Here is a 20,001-nt window from a genome sequence, read left to right on the forward strand (position 1 = left end):
TGTAGGTATGCCAGCATGGCACTCTCATCAAGGAGACAGGTTCCCTTTAGACATCCAATCAGAGGCTTCACGCCTAATCATATGAAATCTCCTGTTTTGCACTGAGGAGGGGCAAACACACTGAAATACACATGTACAAATAGATTGCATAGTTTGGCTTCTTATCCTAAATCATGTGGCAAGGCTTGTTAAACGGTCAATATTTACTTTTAGAATTGCTGTATTCCTCTCTGGAGCAAGAGGTTAATGTATACTTAATATTCCAGAGGAGTAGTGCATGGCTTTTAAGTCTCTGCATGCTTGTCTGGCACTCCCCACAAGGGGAAATGTTCTCCCTTAGACTCCAAGTCAGAGGCTTCTCACCTAGCAAACTCAGCTCTCGAGCTTTGCATTGATGAGGGGTAAACACCCCAAAACATGTCTGGAAATGGATTGTCAGCTTTTGCTTCTTATCCTAAGACATGTGGCAAGGCTCGCTAATGGGTTGGTATTGACTTTTGGGATTGCTACATCCAATAGGTGGTGCTAGAGTTCAAGTCATTTACCTCTGTAAAGAGGCCAGGTTGTAACCTTGTGGCCATGTTACGTATTAGACATATAAAGTACAATTGAAATAAAATAGCAGATGATGATATCAACCACACATAGCCAACAGGTCATTTAAGGAGCAATATTTTATAAATGTCTTCACTTCCATCAACCATAGCTATAAGCGGGGGGCAAAACGTATTTTATAAGGTAGAGGGGTAATGTCAATATCGGAAGGGTTCTCATCCGTTTTTAAGTTGAAATTCTGCAAGATGAAGGTGAGAAAAAGAAAAAGCTCCATTCTTGCCATTCCTTCCCCTAGGCAGATTCTCCTCCCTACAAAGAAAGGGGTAAAAAAAAATTTCCTTCAGATTTTTTTAATTAACAATTCAAAAATAGAAAGTTGATTTTTGACTTCATCATGAAACTTTTAATCTGTGTCATTGCCTCAATAATACCTGCTGAAAATGGTAGGAAAGCTTCGCTCTTCTGAAACTCCCCTTTCTCGTTCAGAAAATGTCCTGGGTCAAATTTTGATGGGTTCCTGAAGTATTTGGGGTCCTTCAGTACAGAGGACAGGAAAACAAACACTGTGGTGTCCTTCAATGTAATAATAAGAGACAACACAATAAGGATGAGATAATAGTAGATATTTTGCTAATCTTGGAGCAAAAATCAGCAGTAATCTGTAGGGGATCCATCCAACAAGATGTTAATTCCTACTCAGCAACCCCAGAGGGGAAATGAAGAATTACATAGTAGTCATTAAAATGCTTTCAGTATTTCAGTGCTGTTCCGCTCCTCTTCTCAGTGACGTCTCCTCTCTGCAGACTCTCCGGGTCATACTATGCTCCACGTGACACGGAAGTGGCTTTTACATTTTAGGCCTATGGAGCAATGTAAGCTGTTCCATAGGCCCACATTGCAAAAGAGACTTCCGGCTCATACATAGAGCGATCCAAAAGGTCTGAATAGCAGTAATGTCACTCAGGAGAGGACCGGAACAGCGTTGGATACTGGAAAAGATGGCGTTAGGTGAGTATATAACACACTGACACTACAGTACATATACAGTGCTGCTCACCATTATTGACAGCCCTTAATTTTTTCATAGAGTGTAGAATATCTTCATAAATAAATGGAAATGTACCAAAGGTATATCCTCATGATTTTTTAATTAGTGGTCCAAAGTAATAGAACAATAAAACATTGTTTTTCAACTTCCATGCTGCAATTTCAAAGAAGAAACAGAATAAGCAGCATGTGCAGCAATAAAGGCCCCCCTAATTAATACTTGGTTGCACACCCTTTGGCATTGCTGACAGCCTCCAAACGTTTCTTGTAGCCATCTATAAGTTTCTTTCACTTCTCAGCTGGAATTTTCTCCCACTCTTCCTTTGCAGTTTTTTCAAGCTCTTGAATGTTTGCAGGGTTCTTCTTCCCAATGGCAGATTTCAGCTCAATGGGATTGAGGTCAGGACTCATTGCTGGCAATTTTAAAATGTCCATTTTTTTCAACCATTCCTGTGTACTTTTGGATGTGTGCTTTGGGTCATTGTACTGCTGGAAGACCAATGATCTTCGACTCAAACCAATTTTCTTACACTGGGTAGGACATTTTGCTCTAAAATCTCTTAAAAATGCTCTGATTTCATGATTGCTGTGATATGGTCAAGGCCTTCAGTACCAGACGCAGAAAAGCAACCCCACAGCATTATGGATCCTCCATCATGCTTAATTGTTGGTAAGGTGTTCTTTTCCTTATAAGCTTCATTGCGCCATCTGAAAACAAACTGTTGCTTTGCATTGCCAAAAAGCTCTCTTTTTGTTTCTTCTGTCCACAGAGAATATTCCCAGAAGGATTGTGGTTTGTCAAGGTACTCTTTGGCAATGATCAGTCTTTCCTTTTTTATGTCTTTTCTTCAGCATGGCTTCTTCCTTGGCCTTTGCCCATAGAGCTCTGCTTTGCTTTATTTAGAGTGAGGCATATGGTACTTGTTGAAACCATGACCCCAAACTGTTTGACGTTGGCCTTTGATGTGGTGTTTTTTTACACCACTCGCACCAACCTTTGAAGACATCTTTTCTTCACATCTAGGGACTTTCTCGACAGTTCCATGCTTGGCAGACTTCTTAATAACACTGCACATTGTTGAAACTGGGATTCCAAGGTCTTTATAGATTGCCTTAGCCATTTGGAAGTCTTGTGTTTGCTAATAATAGCAGTTCTGATGTCCTCAGGCAGCTCCTTTGTCTTCACCATTGTGACAAAGGATCAGTGTCTACCATGTGGGTTTTTCAAACACTAATGTCATCATTTATTGGCTAATTCATGTCACGTGGGCACTGACAATTTATCACAGGTGAATCTCTTTTGTGATATACAATAGTCGAGTCAAAATGTGTTTTCTTACTAAATTAATGTAAAGGGTGCCAATACCAATGATACAGCAAGCTTTAGGATTTTCTATTTTTCCCTGCCATTGTTTTTTGTTTTAAATTATTGTTTATCCTTTGCTCTTTTATATTTTACACGAGTGCTCTATACAAAAAAATAGTTTCACTTGTTCAATTTTTTCAGGAGATATTCCACATGATGTACTTAAACTTCATGGGTACCAATAATGATGAGCAGGATTGTACCTATACCTAAATTTACTGATTTTTTTTTTTTACGTGAGGGCTTCTTTAAATGCAAGTATTTGGAGTTAAAAATCATTTTCATATTGGGATTTTTGAACATTTAGCAAAATTTGACTTGTACAGGGTATTTTTCCCCTGCACATTCAACATTGATATGATAAATTCAAATCAACTTTGATTTGTCATAAATCAGCTGAGAGGAACTTAGAAAAAGACAGATAAAAGAGCTATATCTTCTGTCAGATTGTAAGAACGAGCTCACTGATAGATTTTCAGTTGACTCATTCTTTAGTCAGCAATAATTTTAAATAGTAAACAAATGGTGCAAAATGTTTAATAAAACAGAGTTGCAAAAATGATTTTTAGTCCAAAATGCACTCAATTATGCTAAAATCAAAAAAAATCCTGAAAGGTGGACAACATTTTTAAAGGATTGGTCTGAAATTTACATTGATTTTCTTACTAAATGTCTTCCTATTTAATGTAATGATCGAATCTCTATTTTATTATACTTCAATTAAAAAGTCTTTACAGTTCCCTCACTACTGCTTTATTTTTTTATTTTTTACCTATGTTCGGTCCGATGACATTTTGTTTGAGAATCCCAAGTGCATGCTGGGATACGCAAAGCAGACATTATAAGGGGACAGATGATGCAGTCACTGCTACATCGTTTGTCCCTACCCTGAAAGGAAGCGTCACCAGTGGCCTAGTCCTGATCTAATGAGTATGCGTCGGTTGGCAAATCAGATTCATGGTCAGTACGAGCACCCTTCTCACTGTGTGATATCACTTTTCAGTGCACAGTGACAGTGTGCTCCCTTGCCATCTCTAATGAAAAGTGATGAGCAGGCAAGAGAGTGCACTGTCAGTGCGCTTTGAGAGGAGAGAACACAGTGAGCAAGGAGAGCAGACACCAGCCCTGATCCCGAAACAGATGTCACTTTCAGAGACGGGGCTGATCTCTGTTCTCCCTGCTCGCCAGGTTCTCTCTTTCCAATGCACACTCCTCATTAGTGGCGGCAAGGGAGCGCACTGTCACTGTGCATTGAAAAGCGATACCGTACAGTGACAAGGTACCTTGTACTGAGAACATTTCAGAATTGACAACCGACGTATGCTCAGTAGAGCTGGGACTAGCCGAGCCCCTGATATGGGCATCACTGATGACACTTCTTTTCAGGGTTGGGACAGAGTCTGTGGCAGTGATTGCAGCCTCTGCCCCCTGATGATAAGCCATTTGAGTATCTTAGCATGCACTAGGGATTCTCAAACTAAATGTTATCAAAACGGAAGTAGGTGAAAAGAAAAGCAGTTCGACAGAGTAGAGAGGGATTTTTTTAAATTAAAGTATATTAGAAAAGTGTTTAGATTACTACATTAAATAGATAGATATTTTGCATAAAAATCAAAGTTAGTTTCAGACCACCCCTTTAAATTGCATAGCTCCCATCATGGAGCCTCCAAAGGTGTTGACACTAGGCAGGGAAAAGTTCAGTTGGTCCCACTAAGCTCAATGTTTAATGAATATGTCTGTAGAATATGGCTTGATGTATTAATGTATTTATGAGCAAATTTCCTCTGACCTTGGGGATTGTGTGCCCCCTGAAGTTGGTGGTCTCAGATGCTGCATGGGGCAAACCCAATGGGACAATGTCTGAATATCTCTGGATCTCATGAATCACAGCCTCTGTATATGGCATCTTGCTCCGATCCTCTAAAGAAGGGCTTCTCTCCTGACCAATCACCACATCAATTTCTTTTTGAACTTTAGCTGAGAAGACAATAACCAATATTTTGGTCAAATTACTTTGATTTTACTAGTAGTACAATTTTTAAAAGGTTATGGCCACTTTGTCATAGAATACATTTTTTATTGTGTTGCAATGGACTAATTGCAGCTGTGAGCACCGGCAACTACACATATAAAATGCCGCCGTCAGTGATTGACAACAACACTTAAATAGTGAACAGCAGCGATCAGAGCTCAGCTGTTAGACACAGATGCCAACTGTGTAATATATAGCCAGCATCTACTGCGTGTGCAGGGAGCTCAGAGGAAATAAAATGTATAATTATATGCTTAATTGTAAAACACTGGGCAAAACTGTAACTGATAAAGACCTGGGTGTGTTGGTGGACGACAAGCTCACGTTTAGTGGCCAGTGTCAGGCAGCTGCTGCAAAGGCAAATAAAATAATGGGATGCATTAAAAGAGGCATAGATACTCATGAGGAGAACATAATTTTACCTCTATACAAGTCATTAGTGCGACCACACTTAGAATACTGTGTACAGTTCTGGTCTCCGTTGTATAAGAAAGACATAGCTGAACTAGAGCGGGTGCAGAGAAGAGCGACCAAGGTTGTTAGAGGACAAGGGGGTCTGCAATACCAAGACAGGTTATTACGCTGGGGGTTATTTTATTTTGGAAAAACGAAGGCTTAGAGGTGATCTTATTACTATGTACAAGTATATGAGGGGACAGTACAAAGACCTTTCTACTGATCTTTTTACTCTGAGGCCTGAGACTGGGACAAGGGGCCATCTACTACGTCTGGAGGAAAGAAGGTTTAATCACAATCACAGACGCGGATTCTTTACTGTAAGACCAGTGAGACTATGGAACTCTCTGCCGCATGATGCTGTAATGAGGGATTCACTACTAAAATTTAAGAAGGGCCTGGATGCCTTTCTTGAAAAGTATAATATTACAGGTTATATATATTAGATGGTTACCACTGCAGCCTTACAGTGTCGGGTCTTGGAGTCAAATCCCACCAAGGACAACATCTGCAAGGAGTTTGTATGTTCTCCCCGTGTTTGCGTGGCTTTCCTCCGGGTTCTCCGGTTTCCTCCCACATTCCAAAGACATACTGATACGGAGTGTAGATTGTGAGCCCCAATGGGGATAGTTCCCATAATGTCTGTAAATTGTCTGAATTATAAAGCGCTGCGGAATATGTTGGCGCTATATAAAGAAAAAAAAAAGAAAAAAAAAAAAGATTCCTTGATAGGGCGTTGATCCAGGGAACTAGTCTGATTGTCGTATGGAGTCAGGAAGGAATTTTTTTCCCCAATGTGGAGCTTAGTGTTTGTCACATGGGTTTTTTTTCCCTTCCTCTGGATCAACATGTTAGGTTATGGTTTGAACTAGATGGAGTTAGTCTTCCTTCAACCTAAAAAACTATGTTACTATGTTACTATGTAATCAACTGGAGAGGGGTGGGGAGAAGCTGGCTGAGGGTGGAAAATAACTAGTCTCTCCTTTCCCTATAGTTCCCTGCTGGCTTCTCCCCACACTGCTCTAATTGATTGAAAAGTCTCTCCCTATGGACACACATGGGAGAGACCTGTCAATCATCTGGAGAGGGGTGGAGAGAAGCCTGCTGCAGGTGGCGCTGGATTAGTCTTATTTCTCTCTAGTGTCTCTAGTGGACTCTTTAAACTGTTTCTATGAAATGCTGCAGCGTTTCAGAGAAAAAAAGGCCCGTGTCATTCATAGTGACAACAATCTAGTGACATGAAGGCACCTGATGACAGTAGCTAATTGATAAAACTGGCTTTCAGTTTTTGTCAGCAGAACGCAGGAAACCAATTACGGCGAACAGTGATCTGCCCATGGGGCTGCAGACTTCTCACAGACCAAGGCTATGTTCCCATCTTTATTATGGCTTTCTGTTGGAGGGTCTGTTAAGGTTTTCATTGCTATTTATTCTTGATAAGTGCACAATGCAGCACTTCTCTTGCCTTCAACATGATCTAATTGGCTTTTTCTTGAAAGCGTTTAATTATTTATCCACAATGATAGGTGATTAATGTCTAATTGCTAAAGACCCTCATACACATTAGACTAACATCGGCTGAACCCGCCGATATCGACGGGTTCGTCTGATGGTCTATTGTTTATGGGAGTGCTGGAAACTGATTTGTCAGGAGAAATATTGATTGCTCATGTCCAATTTCAGACTGCCGATTGCATTGTCACCAGTTGATGTATCAGTTGGCAGCTTTCTCATAGAGAAGACAGGATTGCTCAGCCGAATGAGTGCTCATTTGTAGGGGAATTTCAGATGAGATGGCTGTCGGCTGAATTATCGGCCAAGGCATCATTGAGCCGACAGTCATTTAATATGTATGGTCAGTGTAAGAGTCCTGTGCTGCGATACAACTAATCTGTAAATCTGTTATGCATATCTCCCATTACTCATCACTGCTTTCAGGATTGCCTTGTAGGATTGCTACTTCCAATAGGTGGCACTAGAGTTCAAGTCCTCTTCCTCTCTGAAGAGACAATTTGCATATATTATTTCCCATAGTAGCATGCAAGGCGTTTAAGTCTCCTCATACTGGCATGCCAGACCTGGCATGTCACTCTCCACAAGGAGAAACCTTACCACTAAGATCCCAATCTTAGCCTCTCATCCAGCCAAAACAGATCTCATAATTTGCACAGATGAGGGGCAATACCCTGAGACACTGTGTCTACAAATTGAGATTCTGATTTGGCTTCTATCGTAAGTCCTATTTCAAGGCTCGTTAAAGGATTGATAATGATTTATAGGATTGCTACTTTCAATAGGTGGCACCAGAGTTCAAGTCCTCTTCCTCTCTGAAGAGACAATTAGCAAATTTAATTTCCCAGAGGAGAGTGCAAGGTTTTTAAGTCTCCTCATACTGGCATACCAAACCTGGCATGTCACTCTCAACAAGGAGAAACCTTACCCCTTAGATCGCAGGATTGCATAGAACAAACGGTCATACACGAGCACTTCGGCTCCTTTCTGTGTTTATGGGATACTCTTGGCTAGTATCTCATCACTCATTACCTCCATCACTCCATCACTCTCGTAGACATAAATGGAGAGTCTCCAGTAGAAACATATCTTCTATACATCTTACTGTATACATCTACCTTGAACGTCAGCATACTTAAGCAACATTCTTAAGCCATGTCTTAACGTAGAGCTTGTGGTTTCTGTTCCAGCAAAGAAGAGATTCAAAACACTAACAAACAAGTTGTCGAAATGGAATTCAGAGTTAGGGTTTCCCTTTTCCTAGAGGTAAAAATGAAAAAAAAAATTAACGGAGTCTTTTAAGATATGATGTTGTTATCACATACAATATTATTAATAATAACTGGCTCTGGCTAATATAAATTTCCAGTATCTATCACAAACACAACAACTAGTAATCTAGAGGCAGTCAAATGTTTTATAGAATGTTAAATGTTTTGGACACGTTGAATAAATCCATCTTTTGAGCTTTTGTGACCCAAAATATTTTGCTCTATATGCTCCAAAGATGGCCATGCCCATCAAACATTTATTGACTTCACCATTTAACTAAGAACTTTAGAAAAAAACATGACTATGAGATTATTTTACTTGTTATTGACCATTTTCTCCTTAGAAATAAAATGATATCAGCAATCATCACCATTTTTGGAAAAGAAGAACATTGGTTTTATCCAGAAAAAAATAAAAATTATGTGGACTAAAAGTAAAAACTAAAAATTAATTCACCATAAAAATGTCATGATGCCCCCATATAACCATGATGTTCTTTAATTGAGGACTTGAAGTCTAACTCAACTTTTTAAAGTTTTTTATGTTTTACCTGTAAGGAAGTAGAGGTGCTGCACACATTCCCCTTGAAGATATGTGCTGTTATATAATGTATTGCACTGTTATAAATGTTATTTTGTCTGTTTAGTAGTTTTTATGCACATAGTTGAGTATAAATAGAGTTAATAGTTGGGACTAGACCAGAATGGGAGTGGCTATGTGGGAAGATAGAAGAAGACATCCAGATAGTGAGTCAGTGAGAGCCCAGTGTTCAGCAGAGACAGACCTAAGGTCTGAAGATTGGCAGGCAGACATGTTATAGTTAGTGTTGAGCGATACCTTCCGATATCGGGAAATATCGGATCGGATTGGATCGGACCGATACCGAAAAAGTATCGGATATTGCCGATTCCGATACCGGAAACCAATGCAAGTCAATGGGACATAAATATCGGAATTAAAATAAACCCTTTCTTTCCTTGTAGGTTATTTCTACATGAAGGAAAACAACTAAGAATAATGTAGAATGTATTGGGGGAGGTGGGGGAGACAATAAATGCATAGAGGTTTAGCCCAGTCAAATGGAATAGCAGGAATTACTATTTTTTTATTATGTTCTGAGTTACGGAAATATTAACTATGTTAAGTATTTTTATATTTTGTCAGAAATTTATGTTTCACTACTTCCATGCTCTTCACCTTCTTTTTTACTTCTCCCACACTTTCTCCTTCATCATCCTCAGCATCTTTTTCATCCACTTCTTCTTCACCTTCTTCTTCTTCACCTTCTTCGTATTATTCTTTTTTTTACATTCTTCATATTCTACTTCTTCATCTTCTTCATATTCTTCTTCTTCATCATATTCTTATTTGTGACAGGCATTCCTGTAGTTGTTATCTATAAAAGGTTGGACATTACACCTTTCGTTCTGCCCGTCACAAAAGATTTACAGCAGGATTTGTCCGCGTTCAGTTTGGCCTGCAGCAGCAGGTCTTTTCCAGGGGCACCACGAGGAGGAACGGACTCACCCCCATACACTGCTTAGTCATCTTCTGCTTATAATTTAGATATTATCTTTTGCTCTGATTTTTAGTCTTATGCTTAATGTTCTTCCGCTTTTTGTTCTGCAGCTTCTTGTATTTCTGCTTCTTGGTTTTCTGTCTCTTGTTCTTCTGTATCTTGGTGCTTGTCTTCTCTTCTTTGTCTTCTTGGTCAACTTCTTCAGGGTCATCTTCTTGGTCTTCTTCGGGGTGGTCTTCAGGGTCGTCGTCTTCGGGGGTCCTCGTCTTCGGGGTCCTTGTCTTCTTCGGGTTGGTCTTCTGGGTCCTCGTCTTCGGGGTCCTCGTCTTCTTCGGGGTGGTCTTCAGGGTCCTCGTCTTCTTCGGGGTGGTCTTCAGGGTCCTCGTCTTCAGGGTCATTGTCTTCGGGGTCCTCGTCTTCTTAGGGTTGGTCTTCAGGGTCGTCGTCTTCAGGGTCCTCGTCAGGGAGATCCAGAGTGATTACCAAGAACCATTTCAAAAAGCTTGAACTTGGAAATGTAGCAGAAGGTACAAGAAAGCTGAGGAACTACCGAGGACCAGCTGACGGTACTGGAACCCGGATGGGTAGCAGAAGGTACAAGAGCCAATGGAACTACCGAGGACCAGCTGATGTTACTGGAACTCGGTTACTAAGCAGGAGGTACCTGTGCCAGAAAGCACTACCAAGGACCAGCAGACGTTGGTGGAACTTGGATACCGAGAAGGAGGCACCTAATCCAAAGGCACTGTCGAGAACCAGCTGACGGTACTGGAACCCGGATGGGTAGCAGAAGGTACCATTGTAAAAAAAAGTTCAAGGCCGCGAACCGGCCGCAGTTACAAAAACCCACAGTCTTACAGGGGGTGCTTGTCCTATTGGCACTATGGAACCAGCCTTCATTGCCAGATCCCGCAGCCCACATAGGAGTCACCTAAACTGCAGGCACCATAGAGTCGGCTAACCCGACCGCAACACGACAGGACAACGCATTGGAGGCAAAGTGACGTTGACACTACCCGGAAACAGCTGGCGTGCTGGAACCAGGCTGGGCAGGAGGGAGTACCCGTGCCAAAGACACTGCCGAGAACCAGCTGACGGTACTGGAACCCGGATGGGTAGCAGAAGATACAAGAGCAAATGGAACTACCGAGGACCAGCTGACGGTACTGGAACCCGGATGGGTAGCAGAAGGTACAAGAGCCAATGGAACTGCCGAGAACCAGCTGGCGGTGCTGGAGCCCAGGGTAAATACTAAAAACAGAGGAGCCAGAGGTGTATTTGGAGGAGGTTTTAAATCCGTAGTACAGTGGATGTGGACAAAGCAGGAGAATTTGCCGGTCACACAGCTGGGGATCAGCTGACGTTACTGAACCCATATAACACTGGAGCAAGCGTTGACTGTGCAGACGGCACTTCTGAGCAGCAACTAGCGGTATTGGAGCCCAGGGTAAATACTAAAAACGGAGGAGCCAGAGGTGTAATTGGAGCAAGTTTTAAATAAGTAGCACAGTGAATATGGACAGAGCAGGAGAAATTGCCGTGAACACAGCAGGGGAACAGCTGACGTTACCGAACCCCAATAACACCGCAGCAAGTGTTGACTGTGCAGACGGCACTTCCGAGCGCCAACTGGCGGTGTTGGAGCCCAGGGATAAGAATGAAAACAGAGGAGCCAGAGGTGTAATTGGAGCAACTTTAAAATGTGTAGTACAGTGGATGTGGACAAAGCAGGAGAAATTGCCGTCCGCACAGCAGGGGAACAGCTGACGTTACTGAACCCCAATAACACGGCAGCAAGTGTTGACTGTGCAGATGGCACTTCCGTGCGCCAACTGGCGGTGTTGGAGCTCAGGGATAATACTGAAAACAGAGGAGCCAGAGGTGTAATTGGAGCAACTTTAAAATCTGTACTAGTGAGAATGTGGACAGAGCAGGAGAAATTGCCGTCCGCACAGCAGGGGAACAGCTGACGTTACTGAACCCCAATAACACGGTAGCAAGTGTTGACTGTGCAGACGGCACTTCCGAGCGCCAACTGGCGGTGTTGGAGCTCAGGGATAATACTGAAAACAGAGGAGCCAGAGGTGTATTTGGAGGAGGTTTTAAATCAGTAGTACAGTGGATGTGGACAGAGCAGGAGAAATTGCCGTCCGCACAGCAGGGGAACAGCTAACGTTACTGAACCCCAATAACACGGCAGCAAGTGTTGACTGTGCAGACGGCACTTCCGAGCGCCAACTGGCGGTGTTGGAGCTCAGGGATTACAGTTCAGGTGGTAGAAACATGAACAGAACAGGAGACCTGGATACTGTTGCCAACCAATTATTTATTCTGGAAGAGGACTGGCAAATTCATGAGAGATCCAGGCCTTGTTCATTTTGAGAAAAGTAAGCCGGTCAACGTTATCGGAGGATAGTCGCATGCGACGGTCTGTTAGTACACCACCTGCGGCACTAAAGACGCGTTCCGATAATACACTAGCAGCAGGGCAAGCTAGCACCTCCAGTGCATACTGACTAAGCTCTGGCCATGTATCCAGCTTACAGACCCAAAACTTGAAGGGAGAAGAGCCGTCTGGGAGTACACTAAGAGGGCAAGACATGTAGTCTGTCACCATCTGACGGAAACGTTGCCTCCTGCTGACTGGAGCCGTCTGTGATGGTGTAGACATTTGTGGCGGCGGGGACACAAAACTTTGCCACATTTCGGCCATACTGGTCTTGCCTTGTGCTGAGGCGCTGCTTCTGCTCCCTCTTTGTGCAGAGCTTCCTCCACTGCCTCGACGCACTGAGCTGCTTTGTAAAGCACTAGCAGCACTGCTCTCGGTTGGAATGGAGAACATGATGGAATGCACCAGTGCGTCTTGGTACTCCCGCATTTTACGCTCCCGGTTCAACGGTGTTATGAGGCTTTGTAAGTTGTCCCGGTAGCGAGGATCTAGGAGGGTGGACACCCAATAATCAGCCGTGTTGAGAATGTGGGCGATGCGGCGGTCGTTTCTCAGGCACTGCAGCATGAAATCAACCATGTGCTGCAGACTGCCAACTGGCCAAGAAACGCTGTCCCCTGCTTGAGGCGTGATCTCTGCCTGCTCTGCATCACCCCACCCTCGCTCTAGATACTGACTACTAGAGCATTGTGTACCTCCCTCCTCTGGACAGATGTCTTCCTCATCCATTGACTCCTCCTCATCCTCCTCACAAAGTGTCCCCTGCCTAGGCCTTTGTGAGGAACCACGTTGCGCAGACTGTAGAGAAGCAGATGGCATTTGTGACTCCTCATCCTCCACCTCTTCCAAAACCTCGTCCTTTAGTGCTTGCAGTGTTTTTTCAAGCAGGCAGATAAGGGGGATAGTCATGCTGACTAGTGCATCATCTGCACTCGCCATCCGCGTGGAATAATCGAAGGCACGCAAAACGTGGCAAATGTCCTTCATAGAGGCCCACTCAGTGGTGGTGAAGTGTGAACGGCGCGCACTGCGACTTGTTTGCGCCTGCTGCAGCTGGTACTCCATTACTGCTGCCTGCTGCTCACACAACCTCTCCAACATATGTAACGTTGAATTCCACCTGGTGGGTAGGTCACATATGATGCGATGTTCCGGAAGACATAATCGGCGCTGCAGAGCTGCAATGCGTGATCTTGCATTGCTGGAACGCCGCAAGTGAGCGCACTCTATGCGGACCTTGTGAAGCAGTGCATCAAGATCCGGATAGTCCCTCAAAAAACTCTGCACGACCAAGTTGATCACATGTGCCAGACATGGGATGTGAGTGAGGTTGCCTAGGCCCAGAGCTGCCACCAGATTTCGGCCATTGTCACACACTACCATGCCTGGCTGGAGATTCGCTGGCACAAACCACACGTCACTCTGCTGCTTGATGGCATTCCAGAGCTCCTGCGCTGTGTGGCTTCGATTCCCCAAAGAAATTAATTTTAATACGGCCTGTTGACGTTTGGCCACGGCTGTGCTCATATCGGTCATCATAACAGGTAACCGTTCACGGGTCGATGTGGAGGTAGACCGTGACGGCTCCTGCAGCGCTGATTCAGAGGAACTGGAGTATGAGGAGGAGTCAATGTGTACAGACTGGATTCCTGCAATCCTTGGAGTTGGCAGAACACGTACAGCGCCACTCTCAAGATCTGTACCCGGCTCCACAACATTTACCCAATGGGCAGTGAGGGAAAGGTATCATCCCTGTCCATGCTTACTGGTCCACGCATCAGTGGTCAGGTGGACCTTGCTACTGACGGCGTTTTGTAGCGCATGTTTAATTTTTCCCTCCACATGATGATGCAGGGCAGGGACGGCTTGCCTGCTGAAATAAAAGCGGCTGGGCACGTTGTATTGTGGGACTGCCAATGCCATAAAGTTACGGAATGTGTCAGTCTCCACCAGCCTGAATGATAGCATTTCAAGGGCCAGTAGTTTAGCAATGCCAGCATTCAGAGCCTGTGCTCGGGGGTGGTTTGCCGAGTATGGGCGCCTTTTCTCCCATGCCTGTGCTAACGATGGCTGTAGACTGGCCTGGGAGTGTGAGGATGACTGGGAAAGTGGTGCTGTGGGTGGAATTACACTGTGTCTCTGTACAACAGTGCCAGAGATTCTTCCATGGCGATCCTGTGAGGAAGCCGAACCAGCTGTGTGTGAGCTGGAGGAAGAGGCTACAACACGAGCTGAAGAGGTGGTAGGTGGCGCTGTAGGTTGGCCTAGGTCTTCAGTGTGTTTGTGTAACTCCACCACGTGCTTGGTCCGCACATGTTTCCACATATTTGTGGTATTGAGGTTGCTGACACTTTTCCCTCTTTTCACCTTCTGATTACACAGCTTGCATTTGACAAAGCAAATGTCATCTGCAACTGTGTCAAAAAAGGACCAGGCACTGCAAGTCTTGGGAGCGCCCGCTTTGGATTTTGGAAGAGCCATGCTCCTAATGGGTGCCGAAGTGGAGGCTACAGGCAACCAAGTCTGCCCCCTCCCTCTCCCTCCTTTTTGGGCCGTTCGGGGAATCTCTTCCTCAGAGCTGCTCCCACCACCTTCCTGTCCCTCACGCCATGATGGGTCAAGGACCTCATCATCTACACCACCCTCTTCAAACAACTGCTTCTCCTGGGTAGTCTCAACAGCACAGTACGCACCAGAAAGTGGCACCTGAGTCTCATCATCAGATGCGTACTGAGGTGTGCTGCTGACCATAGGCACTGGCCCACCCGCCTCTTCAGATTCAGAGAGACAAAACGGTTGCGCATCACTGCATAATACCTCTTCTTCAAATTCTCGAATTCTGCTTGGCTGGCCCCCTCTTTCCAAGCCAAGAGATTCAGAGAACAGAAGTAGAGATGGCTCCTGTCCAGGGCTCTCTGACTGCCTGGGCAATTTGGCAGGTGGTGAAGAGACAGATGGGTGCTCTTCAGTGCTCAGGACCTGAGAGGATCTGGAACTAATTGAAGTCGATGCGTTAGCTGCCATCCATCCGACAACGGCTTCAATTTGGTCCTCGCGCAGCAGTGGGGTACGGCTAGCTCCTACAAAGCTGCGCATAAAGGACTGTTCCCTGGTAAAACTGGGGGATGCTGAGTCACTGGTGCCCGCAGCAGGCACAGAATCCCCACGTCCTCTCCCTGCAGGCACAGAATCCTCACGTCCTCTCCCTGCAGAAACTCCACGCCCACGCCCACGCCCACGAACACATGCCTTACTCCCTGCCTTCTTCATCTTGGTAGACTGATAAAGATAGGCAGAAAAGTACTAAGGGCTTAGTGTGCTTATTCCTGAACAGCTGCTAACAGGTATAAGAAACACTAATTTTATAAAGTGTGGACTAGACTTTAATATGAGCTAATGTGGCCTACACAACTGTAAAGTGGAGTGTTTGGTGAATTTTATTTAGGTTTTTTTTGTCACAAAAAGACACTGGATGTGCCTAAAGATGTAATAACGATAGTATCACAAACTTTTTGTAGCTATTACAATGTAGGAAGGTAACCTACAATGCAATAGATGAGGCTGCAAAAAATAGGCTAATACTAATCTGGCTGGGGCTGCAGGGCCCAAGGCTGCAGAAAGGCTCCTCTATCTACTCCTATATAGTGTGTTTGGAATCAATTTAGCTGAATACGGATGGAACCACCACACTAATAGGAGATATCAGGAAAAATTATGAATTGGCAATAAAGGACAATGTATGAGGCAGTGACACACACTGAGTGCACTACAACCAGACGGGGTTGAAGCACACACTACAGGGTGAGCTGCACTCACACACCAGACCTTGCAGACAGCGGTGAACAGTACAGATGCAGAGCACTGTGCACTAGCGCTGCAAGACCAAAAAAATTTCTCTATCTACTCCTATATAGTGTGTTTGGAACCAATTTAGCTGAATACGGATGGAACCACCACACTAATAGGAGATATCAGGAAAAATTATGAATTGGCAAAAAAGGACAATGTATGAGGCAGTGACACACACTGAGTGCACTACAACCAGACGGGGTTGAAGCACACACTACAGGGTGAGCTGCACTCACACACCAGACCTTGCAGACAGCGGTGAACAGTACAGATGCAGAGCACTGTGCACTAGCGCTGCAAGACGGAAAAAAATTTCTCTATCTACTCCTATATAGTGTGTTTGGAACCAATTTAGCTGAATACAGATGGAACCACCACACTAATAGGAGATATCAGGAAAAATTATGAATTGGCAAAAAAGGACAATGTATGAGGCAGTGACACACACTGAGTGCACTACAACCAGACTTGGCTGAAGCACACACTACAGGGTGAGCTGCACTCACACACACAGACCTTGCAGACAGCGGTGAACAGCACAGGGAACTGTGCACTAGCACTGCAAGGCACAGTGATTTAGAAAGTAGCTTGGGTAAAGCAGTATAGAGCAAATAGGTAGCTAAAACTGTCCCTCAGAACAACAGCGTCCTATCCCTAACTGAATTCACAGCAGAGTGAGCTCAAAATGGCGGCGGTGGCTTTTATAGTGCATCATGACATCATTTCAGCAGCCAATCACAGCCATGCCATTAGTTAAGATGCCTACATGCCTAACAGGATGTGCCCACACTTCTTAGGATCCTCATTGGCTGAATAAAATGAAAATGTCTCATTGCATTATGGGAACTTCCGATTCCGGTATACGATATTGCAAAAGTATCGGAATTAAGTATCGGAATTCCGATACCGCGAATATCGGCCGATACCCGATATTTCAGTATCGGAATGCTCAACACTAGTTATAGTGTGTTGTGTGAGATGAGGGAAGACCAAAAGACATCAGATAATATGTCCTAAGGACCAAGGAAATGAGAAGAGATATCAGATGGAGAGATTGTACAGATTGGAACCCAGGATAGAGAGGCCACATAAACAGTATGGAACTTAACCCAGGGGAATTAGAAGTCACACTTACAAGGGATTGAATGAGAAGGGAGTATACAATTAGCATGACTGTAGTGAACAGTTATCTTCAGTGAAAGGGAGCTCAATTGTATGTATTGAAAGGAAGCAATGGTCACGATATTGGGACATAAACTCTCCTGCGGAAAACAGAGGACTTTCAAGGTTCTACTGTAGTGCTGAGTTGTACCAATGTATCTCAAGCAAAGGGCTCCTCATTAGACAAATTGGAACTGAAAGTAGCTAGAAGCGGCAGTAGCTTTACACCTCGAACCGTGTGACGCTCTCAGGATCTGATGTACATAGTTCTTATCAAGTTCATGTTCAGTAAAAACATGTTTAATGTTGGATTTTGGTCTTCCTCAATTTGTTAGCTAACATCTGGTCCTGGCCTGGACTATCTAGTGACACCATACAGTCTGCAGAGGCATATCGCCCAGGTAGCTACCAATGTACTACAGATCGGTGTGAATTGAAGTTCTGAGACCCCACGTATTGCTGTAAAGTAGGATCATTCTCCTTCTGTATGAGTATGTGCCCTGCAGTGTATGGGCTCAATGGAAAATCTATGGGTTTATGCACCACCTTGCAAGAGCTCAGTGCTTCTGTCTGCTGAGATGAGCCCTTCTTCACAGTCTACGGGATGTTTAAGGGTGTCTCACAATATCTACATATGACTAGTACTACTTATTTTACATCTCAAGAACTTCAAGATACTCAACTGACTTTACCTATTCACATGATCATTTCCTTACCTCCATCATCTTGATAAGGAAACAATCTATAAAATCTCTGGCACAGTTTGGATCCAATGTCTCCTGATGATCCTTCACTTTGTCCTCTACGAATGATTTCAGAGCTTTTGCATTTTGGTAAACCCTCTGATGTGGCCCTGGAATTTTTTTAAGCAGTTGGGGGAAGGAGTTAAGTAGCTGTAAAAAAGAGAAAAATCAATACTCTGAAAACCTTCTGAAGACAAAAAGATGAAAGCATCACAATCTACTTTTCATTTTTCTTAGGATGCTATAGTACAAAAGTTTTGGAGTTTATCACCACTTTTGGTAAAAAAATGGAAATTTGACAAAATTTAATTTTTATGCCCTTAAATCACCGAGCTATATCGCACAAAATAATTAATAAATAACATTTCCCACATGTCTACTTTAGATAAGCACAATTTTTGAAACATCATTTTTTTTGTTAGGAGGTTACAAGGGTTAAAAATTGACGAGTGATTTTTAATTTTTTCCAAAAAATTTACAGAACCATTTTTTTAGGGACCACAAGACATTTGAAGTGAGTTTAAGGGGCCCATATGACAGAGAATATCAGAAAGTGACAAAATTCTAAAAACTGCACCCATTAAGGTACTCAAAACTAGAGATTAGCAACCTCTAAAGGATTGAGTAGCTTCAGATCGGCAAACTTCCCGATGTTCTCCGAACAATTCTTTGAACGGTTCGTCGAACATATTCACATCACATTGCATTTAATGGAAAGCAAAATCAAATGCATACACAACACCTTCAAAGGGACCCAAAAGCTGCCAAACCAGCTCAAATTAGGGGCAGGCACCAGGAAAAGTGACATCAATTGACCCACAGTACAAATTTTATAATAGCACAGCAGCAGTCACCCATGGGCAATGCATAGGTATCAGGGTCAGGGCCAGCATTTACAGCTGGGTATGTGCCCACGATGCAGATTTGAAGCAGAAATTTCCTGAGCGTTTTTGTCTCTCCTTGCCAGAAAAGACGCATGTGGTTTTTACAAGCGTTTTTGATGCGCTTTTGATGCATTTTACATGCGTTTTTAAATACGTTTTTTGAAGCGTTTTTGAGAATCAATGAATGATTTTTGGAGCTAAAGCTGATGGGACATTGCTTAAGCCCTTGGATTACCATAAGAACTGAGGTGAGTATATTGGTTCATTTAAATGATTAAAGAATGGGTCTGTTGTATTTAAAAAAAAGTGTTTACACCTTGCCTGTGTGTTTTTTTACTTTGTTTGGTCATGAAAATGTCTGATTGAAACCTTGACATCACCAAACAAAAGAGCAGGGTGTCAGCTAGTCCCATTCACCCAATCTTCATTAGCATTTCTTTTCAAGTAATTTATGCGACTGTTGTGAGCTGTGTTTTTTAGCCTGGGACAGTGCCACTAGGCAAACATTTTCCCTGGCCATAATTAACATCTTACAAATGGTTCGTTAGCCCCTATGTCTCCCCTCACCAATCAGCACTCAGCAGCACTTTGGACACAACGTATTTATGTTGTGTCCATAACGCGGTGTTCTAATGCCGCACATTTGTTTTCGGTACATGTGAATCCACCACATATAATAACACTTCAATCAGTCAAAATTTGCAGTCAATATGTTACAGCATAGTGGATGGAATCTCTAGAAATCCCTTGTCCGCTAAGCGTGCATCTGAGGCTGCGAATCACCCGCGGACACTGACATGCGGCGCGTCTTTCAGGACCGCAGCATGTCAAATTCTCTTGTGGAGTCGCTAGTCTCCGCAACAGAAATTTGACCACTAGAATGTATAGAATGTGATAAATCCGCATGGTTCAGTGAACACATGTGGATTTACCTGCTTTCAATAGAATGCAATGTTTTGGACACAGCAAAAATTTGCATCCAAATAGATGCTTCGTCTGAATTATGGGCACAAAGCCTAAAGTTAAAAAAAAAAAAATTGACGTGGGCTCTCGCGTCATTTCTATAACCAGCAGAGGGAAAACCGACTGCTGGGGGATGATATTAGTATCCGCAAAAGGGGCCATTAGCCAACAATGTTTTCATGCTATTAATATC

General features: G+C 43.5%; 1 protein-coding gene across 2 annotated transcripts in view; it reads right to left on the bottom strand.

Moving 5' to 3' along the window:
- Positions 1-656: 656 nt before the first annotated feature.
- LOC141154972 (cytochrome P450 2C8-like) overlaps positions 657-20,001 on the bottom strand; it is a 67,549-nt gene continuing 48,204 nt past the window's right edge. For both annotated transcript variants that reach the window (XM_073641555.1, XM_073641553.1), the window contains exons 6-10: positions 17,935-18,111; positions 8,087-8,228; positions 4,758-4,945; positions 987-1,128; positions 657-864 (exon numbers count right to left, since the gene is read on the bottom strand). In XM_073641555.1, coding sequence (XP_073497656.1) covers positions 707-864; positions 987-1,128; positions 4,758-4,945; positions 8,087-8,228; positions 17,935-18,111 — 807 coding nt within the window. In that variant the 3' untranslated portion in view covers positions 657-706. The remainder of the gene's footprint in view (positions 865-986; positions 1,129-4,757; positions 4,946-8,086; positions 8,229-17,934; positions 18,112-20,001) is intronic.

This window comes from Phyllobates terribilis, unplaced genomic scaffold (assembly GCF_046119375.1).
Source record: "Phyllobates terribilis strain yellow unplaced genomic scaffold, ASM4611937v1 Scaffold_7__3_contigs__length_470593459, whole genome shotgun sequence".
Classification (NCBI taxonomy): Eukaryota; Metazoa; Chordata; class Amphibia; order Anura; family Dendrobatidae; genus Phyllobates; species Phyllobates terribilis.